Below are 15,278 nucleotides of genomic sequence, written 5' to 3'. Positions count from 1 at the left end.
ACACCGCCAAAGGAGTGTTGTTGGTAGTCAGGGACTGCAAAGGCGTTTCGCTGAGAATCGGACCACGTGTAGCCTGTTTTGGCGTGGTGTCGGCAGGGACCGCGGGCCTCGCGTGTCGGTCCTTTTCCTTGCATTTTTTGGACAAAACGGAAGTCGGAGTGTCCGACGACGTTTTATAATCAAAAGCTTTACCAAAATAGTGTTGGGCGAACTCCGCCCGACGCTTAATAGTGCATTTATTGAAGGTAGCGCAAAAGCTACAGCCTGAGACGTCGTGGTCTGGGCCTAAACAAGGCATGCAGAGGGAATGGAAATCCTTATGCGGTATTTGCTTCCCACAAGAAATACAATTATTAACTTTTTCTGACATCGGTCTGAGGCAAGAAAAGTTTCCCCAACGGGGTACTTAGCTTTAATGAAGACTTCGGTTTCCACAATTTTCGTAATTCAGGAGCTGGCCGACCGGCACTTGCGAACTGCTTCTGCTTCGGGCACCACACGGCAAAAAAGACTGAAGAACATGGCATCGGCTGTGTCTTATATACTCTGGCCTCACTGACGTCAGAAGAGAAAGCGAAGACAACCGACGCCGGACCAAGACTTTGGAATTCGGCCGACCGAGGGACCGCCTGACGGCAGAAAACCCATCTGTGATTACTGCAGCTGTATGCACGATGAACATCATGGAATCTATTCAGCAGTTATTTCTCCCTCCTACCCACCCCTCAGGTGTAGTGGGAACTACCATACTAAGTAACAGCCTTTTAATTAGTAACAGCCCAAAATAAAATAAGCTATCCACAGAAAGGTTTGGAATATAAGCAGACCTGGAGAAGTTGCAAAGACATGGGCCACTCTCCAGATGGCCAACATAAATTCCTAGAACTTTCTATGCACTAAAAGAAGGAGATTCCCCACACCAATGGTTGGTAGATGTCCTTCTGTTTAAATATGAACCTCCCACCTTACTGTCGATCTAACAGCTATCCCAGTGCTCTACGTCCTATGCTAGGTCTACTGGCACTCCAATTCACTCCTGGTCCAATGCCCACATTTACACTGGTGCCACAGAGGAACCTAAGGCTGTACTGGGGAGGTCTGCTTTTCCATCTTCTAGCCAGGGTTTTTTTTTCCCCTCTCAGTATGATCTACCACTTTCCCTGCCCCCTCACCTGTACTCACTGACATATGTCCAAGGGAGATTCTCCTATTTATACCACATTTCCCTTTAGGAAGCATCAGTGAAAGCCCTTCTCCCCAGGCATGGCACACCCATCCATCCCTGTTGTCAGTCACCCAAACTGCTAACTGAACGCAGGTCGCCTGGGCCATAGTCAGTTTATCCCTCTATGCCACCACAGCAGCTAAAGCCATAACTTCTTTTGTGCTCAAAGAAGTTCTTCCAAGCAAGGGGTGGAGACAAGTTCCTCACTGGAAAGATCTCTGAAAGCTCTGGAAGTCAGATCAAAGTGCAGATGTCCATCGCCATGGATAAGGAATTACAGCAACAAATCAAATGAACTTTGTATGTGCTGCATTTAACATGATGACCCCTCTCTGATGGTAGCTGAACTCCAAGTAGTAAATCCAACAGAATGGAAGGTGCCAGAGGTGGAGGACAGACCACAGAACAAGGACAAAAGGCTGAATCTGGAATTATCAAGGTACAAAAGCAGGTCAAACCCGTGGAGCTGTGAACAAAAAACAGTAATGTTTGGTAGAGTTACACATCAAGGTCCAAGTGGCTACTCAGCACGTCTGCAATGAAGACCTGCCTGAATAAAGCACTGAAAGCAGCTACTCTTCTACTAGGTCACTGACTGGGCACATTTCCCAGCAGTTAGTGGGTTGTTTGACCATAACCGATAATGCAACTGTCAAGCCACAAGTTAAAAAAAAATTGATTACGAGCCCTCTTCTCCCAGGAACAAACAATGCAAAAAAGGTCTTCAGTCTTTTTTAACTTAGGCATCTGCTTCAGTTATCAGATAAGCTGGTGATGCACCTTCACGATGTGAATAACTTTCTCTTCTGGCTTTCCTCCCATAAAAGAAATAGGGAACTAAGGGACTGGGTCAAGGCATTTTGAAAATCACTTTCAGAAGTAAATGAGGGCTGATTTTGCGGATACCAGTTACTTGTGAAAAAGTAGACAAGGTTTTCTACACAAGGACCTGCAACTCTTTGATCATGCAAGCTTAAGTAATAGTGACCAGGAAATGTACTTTCCAGGATAGGTTTTCTAACAAGACTGAACCAGTGGGTTGGAATGTGGGATGGAAAAAAATCTTCCAACCATGAAGTTCAGCCTTCAAAAGTGGATGGAGATGCAGCACTTTCTTAATGAAATTGCTTGGCAAGCTATGCTAGACCACAGCATTAACAGTTGACCTTAACTCATTCACTCCAATGGAGCTCAGGAAGTTTGCACTACAACTTCTAATGGGCGGAGTGTAACCCTTTTGACAGAATCAAATGATGTCCTCACATTTAAAAAAATGTTCATATTTCTGGAACCATAGGGATTATGAAAAAGTATAAATAACAAACTCTTCACCACAAATTATGTTTATAGTGGTAGTATTCTTTAGGTTTTAGGTCTTGTACTGAACTTTATAAGTCACAGTAAACATCACATCTGTTATACTTTATAAACAACTTACAATATCTCAGCAACCTCTCAAGTTAAACACATACTGTCAGCACCATTTTATTCACTTAACTGAGAGCTTTCATATGAGGCTAAGGTGCTCTGTCTGTGTACATGGCTGTACCATATGATGTCAGAGGGTACTCACTGGATGCCTCCCTGGACATCTGTTTATTGTTAACTGTTGGTTGTTCAGATATTTAGAAAAATATGAAAATTATATCTATATATACCAATATCATAAAAACAACAGTTAATGTCTAGAACGATACAGATTTCCACTCCACAACCACTGTAGGTATCCAAACACTTTATTGATTTCTCCAAACTACAAGTTGAGCACTTTCTTCCCACAATCGGGTCTTCCTCAGAACATTTAAAACACCAAACAACTTGCTCTTAAATACCCATAGGCAACCACCCCACCTATTCCAATTAAACAATAAACATTCTCACAGAATACTTAAAGCAATCCTACTCAAAAAACACATTTACTCAAAAAAACACACACAAAACCACATTTTCTCCACTGGGGAAATAACATTGATGGCAACTACCATAAATTCATATCTTAATACTTCAATAAAAAGTTTATATTTATATAAAATGATAATATTTGTTAAAAATTATTGCTTATACAAATTTTTATATACACATAATAAATTTGAACATTAAAACCTAAAAATTAATAAAATACTTGTATGCAAAAACATTCCTCCTTCATACTTCCTGTAACTATGCCTAAATATTAAACAATGTACTGAAAGTGGCTTTGAACAACAAGAAAATGAGCAATATATAAATGTGTATAAAAAGTATTAGACTTGGTTTTAATTTAATCTAAAATGTTTTTTAACTTCAAAATACACATAATATTAACATTCTCATTAATTCCTGGGGACTGGGTGGCATTTAGTCTCAACTGCCACCTTAATTCACATAAATCCAAGTGCATATCCAATATTGCCCCTTGCGTGTCCTTGACAATTTGCTGGAGTACTAACAATTTAAAAGTGTGCCCATTAAATTCCTGTATATTCCAGAACCTTCAAACCACAACAGCTCACAGCTCCAAATCAGGTGAGACAAAAGGAGTTGCAAATAAATGCCAAACTTTATTGGTAACGGCGAAGTGCTTTCTTCTCCTTCAAGAGACTTCATCAGAACAAATTTCATTACAAACCCAGCTCTTAAATACCCTTGCTTAATGATGTCACATGAATCACTTAATTACACCTTAAAAACACACTACGTAATTTATCAAAAAATAAGTAAGTAAATAAATAAATTATTGAAACTCACTCATATTGTGTTTAACATTGTAAAACATTTAAAACATTAAAACACACCTCATATTTAATTTGATTGTGCCTTATAGGACACTTCAAACCATCTAGCCCATAATATGTTTTAATTTTAAAATACATGCAATATTAACTGCCTCATTTAATCCAGGAAATTGGGTGGCATCCAACCCTTAACTGCCATCTCAATTCATTTGCATCCAAGTACAAGTCTACTATTTTACCCTGAGGGTCCTTTACTATATGATCAATAGCCAAGAACTTAAATGAGTGTGTCCCACTGTCTTTAATATGTCTAAATAAAGTGTTAGTTATTTTTCTTTTCTTTATGTCATAAAGATGTTCACTGATGCGTGTCTTAAATGCTCTGGAGGTCTTTCCTACATAAAATGCCAAACATTTTTCACATTTAGCCAAATAAACCACATTAATGCTACTACAGTTGTAGTGTCCCTTTATAGAGATAGATTTGTTTTTATTCAATTTAAACTGCTCTCCTGTTTCAAAGATGTGGCAACAATAATTGTACTTTCCACATTTTGTATTACCTTTAGCTCTGTTTGAAAGGCCATGTGCATTTTCATTATGCTCAAACATGTTTTTAAGGGACCTATCCTTCCTATATACAATACTAGGGGGACACTTTCCAACTTTTGTCCCTACATTCAGGTCAAAAGCCAGGAGCCAAAAGCCAGGACCTTATCTCTATCCCTTTTCGGCTGGGCGCCATGGTAACGACCAGTCGGGTATCAATGAGGAGGAGCAAAATCGACGGGAGACGCCGTCAAGTCCAAGAAGGGTTTCTGAACAGGAAACAGGATGGCATTAACAAAATGGTGGAGATTTACGACGCTCTGAGCGTATTAGAGAAAGGGAGTATCAACAGGCACATTTTTAGCCAAAGACTCAAAAGACAATCATAAGGCCTTCTTTAGCTATAAGAAAGATATGCTCAGACTAGTTCAAAATGATGTGAAGATTACTGATCCTACAGACATTGCCAACATACTGGCTGAAAATTACCCCATTATAGGCTTGACAAGCCTTATCTGCAAAGCCATGGAGGATCATAATGGACCTCATAAATAATAGGAATTTGCAGACTTTTTTGGATCCAACCCAGTTTTTTTTTGTCAAAGGCAGATCATGCCTTTAAACTTGGTTGACTTTTCAAACAGTCACCAAAGCCATTGATGAGGTCTGAGGCAGTCTCCATACAGCCTACCTCGATCTGGCTAAGGCCTTAAAACAAGGCCCCTTAGCAACCAAATAGGTGCAACCACCGAGCACAGAAAGAAGTTCAGGGACCTGGGGACCCAGGTTGATAGTAGCAAGGGAGGTCATAGTCTCCTTTACTCATCACTCATCAGACCAGTTCCTCACCAAAAGGATAACTGGCCTTGTTCAGAGAAATCTTGAATCAATGATGGAGATCGCTTATATATACCCAGGATTACCTCAGTGTCACTATAGTTCCCCATACTTCGGGGCCTAAGTTGGCCACAAAAGGCTGGGATGGGCTATTATCAATGCCTCGGCAGATGCAAGTATGAACCAAAAAACTTGAGAATGAAAAACCAGAAGGGGAAACATTTTTATCTGAACAGTTGATCGTAAACATCAACTGAACTTGGTAATGTGAGTACTGATAACTTTGGGATAGATACAAATGATATGGGTGATGTTTTTGGACAGAGGTTTATCCACACTGATGCCGAACTCTGTCCAGAGGTGAATGACTGTTTTGACGGCAACTTGCAAAGTGAAGAAAATGCGGTTTTTAACAGTAGTGAAGATTTAGACATTTTGATGGATTTAATGGACAAAAAATGCTTGCACCTGTTGAAATTATGAGTAGTGTTGGTGACTTTAAAATTTATAACTATTCAGGTAAAAATTTAACGACGGAGCATGCTAACTTAATTTCCAAAGGTTTGACGTTTGTGCCAAGTAGAAGGGGTGATTTAGCACAGACGCTTATGGATTTAAAGCTGTTCATGCATAAATTAAACTGTAAAGCATGGTTTAATAGTGATTTAATGTGTGAACAGGCAACTTTAAGAAAACCAAGCATTTTTAACCCTCCAACTAATAATTGCATTGCAGTGTATGATAAGGTATGTAAAATGGAAATTAGAAGGGTGTTGGGACACAAAAAAGTGAATGTTGAATATAATCTTATGAAGCAAGAAAATGTTTTTTGGCTGAAATAGTGAATGACAAAACGATTAGGGTTATGAAGCCCGACAAGGGTAATGGTTTAGCCATAATGGATGCGAATGATTATTCAAACGCTATGAACATGCTTCTTATGGATAATACATACGAGGAATGTTCATTAAACTAAGTTAATATTATGAATAGGAATATTGATTTGGCTTTGGAGAATATGGTACTTGAAATTGATGAAAATAAATATAAATATTTAAGAAATGAGCATCCTATGGTCCCAAAAATATTTGGTATACCAAAACTGCATAAAGCCTTAACCAGCATTTAGACTGATAGTTGATGGAAAAAGTGCAAATACTTGTTTTGTTAGCAAGTTTCTGGACCAAAAGTTGAGAAAAGGTTTGGGTGTATATGAATATATATGTAAGGATTCATGGCATTTTTTTGGAGAAAATGAATGGAGTAAGGGTAAGCAATGACATGATATTGGTGACCATAGATGTTTGCAAACTGTTCTCCATAATCCCACATAAAACAGGTCTTAACTGGTTGGAAATGCAATTATTAAAGACGGGGCTGTATGAGCAGGATGAGATTAACAAACTGTCAGCTCTTATGGAGATGGTGTTGTGTAATAATTACATTTTCTTTGAAGGCCAGTACTACAAACAGGCAACTGGGGTAGCCATGGGGGCAGCCTGTGCCCCAATTTTTGCCAACTATGTGATGGCATATTGGGAGCAGGAATACATATTCAAAAGTCCCTTTGCTGAACACATTAAGATTTTTACTTGTTTTTTGTATGATATTTTCCTAATTTGGGATGGAACTTTTGAGACTCTCATTGATTTTTTTGAGTATATTAACGCAACAACCCATTTTTTGAGATTTACATACACTTATAGTAGAGAGAGTATCACATATTTGGATGTGAATCTGAAGTTGGATTGTGTAGATAAAAAGCTCAGTTCGGAAATTTATCGGAAACCAACTTTTTCCAATGCTTATTTAGATTTTTCAAGTTGGCATCCTTTATCCCAAAAAAAGTCCATTGTTCAGGGGCAAATGGTGAGGGCTGCCCGTATGGTAAGTGATGATATAGCATTTGAATGTGAAGTGGAATTTATTGCCCAATTATTCAAGAAGAGAGGGTACCCCGCTAATATGATACAAAAGATTGTCAAAGAGGTGAAAACCAAAAGGCTTTGCTGGGTATTTAAGCCAATCTTAAAAGGAGGTGAAATAGGTGTAGTTTTTGATTCAGGTGAACCCATATCAGAAAAGAATAATAAAAAAGGTTTACGAATCACTTAGTTTCATTACAACATATAATCTGGACGGGGAGGAAATAGCGGAAATTATTAGACGAAATTGGGGAATTTTGGCATGTGATGACTGTCTTACTGGAAAAATTGGTATAAAACCTGGAATATGATGGAAGCAAACGGTAATAACAACAAAAGGAATAAGCAAACTGGTTTGGCCCTGTTTAGGATTAACGGAAATTATAAATGTGGAGTGGGCACTTGTAAAAATATACTGGAAACTAAGGACACATTTGTTTTTAACAACTGGGCATTACACATTACTGGTCATTTTAACTGCAATAGCAGGAATGTGGTCTACTTGGCTAAGTGCCAAATGTGTTCCGCATTCTATGTCAGTAAGACTTGCAGGAAATTTAAGGATAAGATGAGGGAGCATCTATTAGACATAAGAAATCAGAAAATTACCAATGCTTTAAGCAGATATATACAGGAATTTAATGGGCACACTTTTAAATTTTTAGTACTCCAGCAAATTGTCAAGGACACTCAAGGGGCAATATTGGATGTGCACTTAGATTTATGTGAATTAAGGTGGCAATTGAGACTAAACGCCCCCAGGAATTAATGAGAATGTAAATATTATGTGTATTTTGAAGTTAAAAAACATTTTAGGTTAAATTAAAACCAAGTATAATGCTTTTTATACACATTTATATATTGTTCATCTTCTTGTTGTTCAAAGCCACTTTAAGTACATTGTTTAATACTTAGACATAGTTACAGGAAGTATGAAGGAGGAATGTTTTTGCATATAAGTATTTTATTAATTTTTAGGTTTTAATGTTCAAATTTATTATGTGTATATAAAAATTTGTATAAACAATACTTTTTAACAAATATCATTTTATATAAACTTTTTATTGAAGTATTAGGATATGAATTTATGGTTGTTGCCATCAATGTTATTTTCCCAGTGAATAAAATGGGGTATTGTGTGTGTGTGTTTTGAGTAAATGTGTTTTTTGAGTAGGATTGCTTTAAGTATTCTGTGAGGATGTTAATTGTTTAACTGGAATAGGTGGGGTGGTTGCCTATGGGTATTTAAAGAGCAAGTTGTTTGGTGTTTTAAATGTTCTGAGGAAGACCCGATTGTGGGAAGAAAGCGCTCAACTTTTTTTTTGGAGAAATCAATAAAGTGTTTGGATACCTACAGTGGTTGTGGAGTGGAAATCTGTATCGTTCTTGGCAGTCTCTACTGTGTTTAGTTACAACAGTTAATGTCTATTTACCTGCACTAGACAGAGGTCAAATATTAATGTAGTTGAGTTTGTTTGCCATTGTGTAAGATTTAAGATGAAATCTTTTAAAACTTTGTACATAGCATGGTTATGGAATTATTCTGCATTCTTCTCTCAATCCCAAGAGCTTCCCCTACATATTAAGTTTGCTGTCTGGTGACTACATGTACCAGGAGGCAAGTACTAACCTCTTACTTAGATAAAATATGGTAATTTGTATGAGGGAGGTTGCATTGGACAGATCTGGATGAAAAAGATCCAGCATTATGGTAAGTACAAAACTTTCTTATTTTATTTTATCCATCTGTTCAATCTGACAGTTGGGAAAGAATGCCAAGCTACCTGAATGCCTGATTAAAATCATAACAGGATACCTCTGAGAACCAAAGCCCAAAATACAGTTCTGGTTCTAAAGATTATGTCCAGTTTATAATACATGGAATGTTTTGGGGATGTGCAGGTAGAATCCAAACTAACTGTGGAAATCCAAAGTATGCAACAAGTACTCTCCTTTACTGGAATAATTTAGGTATAACCCCAGAAGACTGATAGACTTAGTTAATATTGTCTTCCAAAGCCGCTTACAGGAAAAAAAATGGCTTGGTTTTTAGCGCAACTACAGCAGTTATTTGACAGCAACACAAAAGTGAATGTCAGAATACTGATTTATGATTAGGTTGATGTAATACTGCATCTCAAAAAATAATCACACACTTTAAACTGAAAATATAATGCCTTTTGTTATAAATTCATATTATAATAAAATCAAAACAGTCTAATTCATGACTAGGGTGTCTTTCATGTGGAATTTTGCAAGTTTTCCTAGTCTTACAAAGGGTTTCCTACTACATTTAAAAATATGCTGGTGGGCTGAATGATACATTTCTTCTAGGTGTTCGAGAGAGAGAGAGAGAGAGAAAAAGTCTGTGCGTGTCTGTATGTCTGCCTCAAAAATACTGGCTTCTCATCTCAGTATTTATCCTGACTTCAACCACTCACCTGTCAGAACCAAATATGGCCTAATGCCACTCTGAAATCAATGAAAAAAGACAGATAAAGGATGGCTGAACAAACAACAGAGCACATAAATTCACAGTTGGATTAGAAAAGAAAGAAAACTACTGACTCAACATCAAAATGTCAAACTGTTAATGGTCAAAATCTAATTTTTTGCAGGTCATACATGCACAATGAAACAAATTCAATGGAGATGATACAGAAAGACATCTAATTGTAATTAAGAAAATGTTTCACCTGATTTTACTGTCGCTGCCTGTGAAGAAGGAATCTGTACTGTAAATCTCTGACTAGTCAGTGAAACAGGTGTGCCAACTTTTGTAGGGACTGTCACAGTCTGTGTTACTGGAGTACCTGAAAAATAAACTTCAGCTATGACCAAACTCAACTAAACATTTTAAACTAGGGTATCAGCAAATTAATGAAGCTTATAGGATACTAACTTCAGGTTTTAAGTGCATCTGCCATGACCTCCCTCACTCTTCTTAGGCAAATGTGCAACCAATTGCTCTTCATTCAATCCTTAAACAATGATCTCACCATAAATGAAAGATACAATCTTACCATATCAGTTGATTGATGAGAGAATCTCCCTTGATGAATCATATGGTTGGTCTCACCCTGTCAGCGAATCAACATCTGGCATTTTTTTTAAGTTCAACTGTTTGATAACAGGTGAAAGCCTCTAGAGATGTAAACATTGACGTTACAAGGCCAGAATTTAGGTGTGCTCATCCCCTAAATCCACCAGTTTACCCCCAATCAATAAGAACCTTCCTGCAAATGAAGAAAAAGTACAGTTTTGTACCTACCATAAATGTAGATGTTCGAGTGCTAATACAGCTGCAGTAATCACAGATGGGTTTCTGCCGTCAGGCGGTCCCTCGGTCGGCCGAATTCCAAAGTCTTGGTCCGGCGTCGGTTGTCATCGCTTTCTCTTCTGACGTCAGTGAGGCCAGAGTATGTAAGACACAGCCGACGCCATGTTCTTCAGTCTTTCTTGCCCCAGATGTCAGGTGCCCCCCGAAAGAAGGCAATACATAAATTATGCTTATGCATTATACATGTAATGCCATATAATCCAAAAACAGTGGTTGCAAGCAAATAAACCTTAGAAGGATAACCCAGTCAAGCTGTATGAAGAGGTTTTTCGTTAGGCCCCATGCCATTCCCAAGTGGGGAAGGAGGGAGGAAACCTGTACTGCAGCTGTATTAGCACTCGAACATCTACATTTATGGTAGGTACAAATCTGTACTATGTTCATCGTGCATACAGCTGCAGTAATCACAGATGGGTAGAATCCCAAAGCTATGCACAGGGTGGTAGGTACTAGGAGGAAGTGGGTTGAGCCAGAATGCCCTGCAAAACAGCAGTGGCAAAGCCTGCTCTTGTTCTGGAATATAAAGGCAAGTGGTAGTGTTTTGTGAAGGTATGTACAGAACTCCAAGTGGCTGCCTCCAGAATGTCTTTGGTAGGAACTCCTCTGAGGAAGGCTGTAGAGGTAGCTGTGGCCCTGGTGGAGTGTGATCTGATACCTGTAGGAGCAGATTTCCCATGATAGGAACAAAAAAACCTTATGCAGTGGCCTATCCACTTAGAAATAGTCTGCTTTGAAACTGGCTTCCCTTGAGCCCCTACAGCATAGGACACAAAGAGTTGTTCTGATTGCCTGAAGGACTTTGTTCTGTCCAAATAGTAACGTAGCTGCCTATGGATGTCTAAGGAATGCAGCAGCCTTTCCCCTTTGTTTTGAGGATTGGGGTAAAAGGTAGGAAGGTGTATGGCTTGATTTAAAGCTACCCTAGATACCACTTTAGGCATAAATGATGGGTTGGTGCGAAGGGAGACCCTGTCCTGATGGAAAATGATAAAGGGCTGCACCGCCATGAGGGCCTGTAATTCCGAAACTCACGAGCTGAAGTGATAGCCAGAAGGAAGGCAGTTTTCCAGGACAAATATTGCAAATCTGTTGAGGCAGCTGGTTCAAAAGGAGGCAATGTTAATTTTTCTAGTATGTAATTAAGATCCCAGGCTGGTATTGGTTGTTTCCTTGGTGGTCTAATATTCTTAGCCCCTCTGAGGAACTGTCATAAGAGTGGGTGAGAAAATAAAGGGGATCCGTGTTGTATTCTGCAGAAATAGCTGAGGCATGGATTTTTATGGAAGAAAATGAAAGTCCACTGTTCAGCAGCTCAGCTAGATACTGTAATACCTGAGGCAAGTTCAGTTTTCTAGGGTCCTGGCCCTTTTTCGCATTCCAAGAACAAAACCGCTTCCATTTTGCGGAGTAAGCTTTTCTAGTAGATGGTCTTCTGGCCTCCAAAATGACATCCTGCACCTCCTTGGAGAGTAGGGTCTGTTGTGGTGTTAAGGAATTTTCCATGGGGAGGCCGGGGGGATTTTGGAGTGGTGGTTCCGGTGATTTGTTGGAACATTTAAAAATATGCTGGTGGGCTGAATGATACATTTCTTCTCGGTGTTCAAGAGAGAGAGAGAGAGAGAGAAAGTCTGTGTGTGTCTGTATGTCTGCTTCAAAAATACTGGCTTCTCATCTCAGTATTTATCCTGACTTCAACCACTCACCTGTCAGAACCAAATATGGCCTAATGCCACTCTGAAATCAACGAAAAAAGACAGACTAAAGGATGGCTGAACAAACAACAGAGCACATAAATTCACAGTTGGATTAGAAAAGAAAGAAAACTACTGACTCAACATCAAAATGTCAAACTGTTAATGGTCAAAATCTAATTTTTTGCAGGTCATACATGCACAATGAAACAAATTCAATGGAGATGATACAGAAAGACATCTAATTGTAATTAAGAAAATGTTTCACCTGATTTTACTGTCGCTGCCTGTGAAGAAGGAATCTGTACTGTAAATCTCTGACTAGTCAGTGAAACAGGTGTGCCAACTTTTGTAGGGACTGTCACAGTCTGTGGTACTGGAGTACCTGAAAAATAAACTTCAGCTATGACCAAACTCAACTAAACATTTTAAACTAGGGTATCAGCAAATTAATGAAGCTTAACGGATACTAACTTCAGGTTTTAAGCGCATCTGCCATTACCTCCCTCACTCTTCTTAGGCAAATGTGCAACCAATTGCTCTTCATTCAATCCTTAAACAATGATCTCACCATAAATGAAAGATACAATCTTACCATATCAGTTGATTGATGAGATAATCTCCCTTGATGAATCATATGGTTGGTCTCACCCTGTCAGCGAATCAACATCTGGCATTTTTTTTAAGTTCAACTGTTTGATAACAGGTGAAAGCCTCTATAGATGTAAACATTGACGTTACAAGGCCAGAATTTAGGTGTGCTCATCCCCTAAATCCACCAGTTTACCCCCAATCAATAAGAACCTTCCTGCAAATGAAGAAAAAGTACAGTTTTGTACCTACCATAAATGAAGATGTTCGAGTGCTAATACAACTGCAGTAATCACAGATGGGTTTTCTGCCGTCAGGCGGTCCCTCGGTCGGCCGAATTCCAAAGTCTTGGTCCGGCGTCGGTTGTCATCGCTTTCTCTTCTGACGTCAGTGAGGCCAGAGTATGTAAGACACAGCCGACGCCATGTTCTTCAGTCTTTCTTGCCCCAGATGTCAGGTGCCCCCCGAAAGAAGGCAATACATAAATTATGCTTATATGCGTATACATGTAATGCCATATAATCCAAAAACAGTGGTTGCAAGCAAATAAACCTTAGAAGGATAACCCAGTCAAGCTGTATGAAGAGGTTGTTAGGCCCCATGCCATTACCAAGTGGGGAAGGAGGGAGGGAAACCTGTACTGCAGCTGTATTAGCACTCGAACATCTACATTTATGGTAGGTACAAATCTGTACTATGTTCATCGTGCATACAGCTGCAGTAATCACAGATGGGTAGAATCCCAAAGCTATGCACAGGGTGGTAGGTACTAGGAGGAAGTGGGTTGAGCCAGAATGCCCTGCAAAACAGCAGTGGCAAAGCCTGCTCTTGTTCTGGAATATAAAGGCAGGTGGTAGTGTTTTGTGAAGGTATGTACAGAACTCCAAGTGGCTGCCTCCAGAATATCTTTGGTAGGAACTCCTCTGAGGAAGGCTGTAGAGGTAGCTGTGGCCCTGGTGGAGTGTGATCTGATACCTGTAGGAACAGATTTCCCATGATAGGAATAACAAAACCGTATGCAGTGGCCTATCCACTTTGAAATAGTCTGCTTGGAAACTGGCTTCCCTTGAGCCCCTACAGCATAGGACACAAAGAGTTGTTCTGATTTCCTGAAGGACTTTGTTCTGTCCAAATAGTAACGTAGCTGCCTATGGATGTCTAAGGAATGTAGCAGCCTTTCCCCTTTGTTTTGAGGATTGGGGTAAAAGGTAGGAAGGTGTATGGCTTGATTTAAAGCTACCCTAGATACCACTTTAGGCATAAATGATGGGTTGGTGCGAAGGGAGACCCTGTCCTGATGGAAAATGATAAAGGGCTGCACCGCCATGAGGGCCTGTAATTCAAACTCTACGAGCTGAAGTGATAGCCAGAAGGAAGGCAGTTTTCCAGGACAAATATTGCAAATCTGTTGAGGCAGCTGGTTCAAAAGGAGGCAATGTTAATTTTTCTAGTATGTAATTAAGATCCCAGGCTGGTATTGGTTGTTTCCTTGGTGGTCTAATATTCTTAGCCCCTCTGAGGAACTGTCGTAAGAGTGGGTGAGAAAATAAAGGGGTATCCGTGTTGTATTCTGCAGAAATAGCTGAGGCATGGATTTTTATGGAAGAAAATGAAAGTCCACTGTTCAGCAGCTCAGCTAGATACTGTAATACCTGAGGCAAGTTCAGTTTTCTAGGGTCCTGGCCTTTTTTCGCATTCCAAGAACAAAACCGCTTCCATTTTGCGGAGTAAGCTTTTCTAGTAGATGGTCTTCTGGCCTCCAAAATGACATCCTGCACCTCCTTGGAGAGTAGGGTCTGTTGTGGTGTTAAGGAATTTTCCATGCAGCGAGATTGAGTGCTTTCAGCTGACTGTAGAGAGTTTTGTAACTGTGCTGAGTCAGCAGAAGTGGCATTAGAGGCAGGGACCACGGAGGAGTATGTGTTAGGCTCCTCAGCAATGGGTACCAGTGCTGCCTTGGCCAATCTGGAGAAATCAGTATCATCTTCGGTCTGTCTGCTCTTGCTTTCAAAAGTACCTTGGGCAGAAGAGGCAGAGGTGGGAATGCGTAAACTGTCCATGCTGTCCAACTGAATGAAAGGGTGTCCACTCTCCAGGCCTTTGGATGAAAGGTCCTCGAACAAAACTTTTCCAATTGATGATTCCTGTGGGAGGCAAAAAGATCTATGTCTGGCCTCCCCCACACTTGGGTTATTTCTGCAAACACCTGCGGATGTAACTTCCATTCGTGTGGATCTGTCATATTTCTGCTTAATTTGTCTGCCAGTGTGTTTTCCAATCCTGGCAGGTACTGTGCTTGAAGTTCGATTTGCCATTCCAGAGCCAAGTTCCAAAGGGTCATGGCTAGTCTGCACAAGGGGTATGAATGTGTTCCTCCTTGTTTGTTTATGTACCACATTACTGTGG

At 39.7% G+C, this 15,278-nt stretch overlaps 1 protein-coding gene across 1 annotated transcript in view; it reads right to left on the bottom strand.

The window, feature by feature from the left end:
* The window catches only part of LOC122789954 (transcription initiation factor TFIID subunit 9-like), a 340,646-nt gene that overhangs the window by 37,358 nt on the left and 288,010 nt on the right, over window positions 1–15,278 (bottom strand). Inside the window, exon 6 of the mRNA XM_044057454.1 lies at window positions 9,947–10,063. Coding sequence (XP_043913389.1) covers window positions 9,947–10,063 — 117 coding nt within the window. The remainder of the gene's footprint in view (window positions 1–9,946; window positions 10,064–15,278) is intronic.

Source organism: Protopterus annectens, chromosome 15.part0, assembly GCF_019279795.1.
Source record: "Protopterus annectens isolate FY-2018-M chromosome 15.part0, PAN1.0, whole genome shotgun sequence".
In the NCBI taxonomy this organism is placed as follows: domain Eukaryota; kingdom Metazoa; phylum Chordata; order Ceratodontiformes; family Protopteridae; genus Protopterus; species Protopterus annectens.
This window is presented reverse-complemented; position numbering and strand designations above follow the sequence as displayed.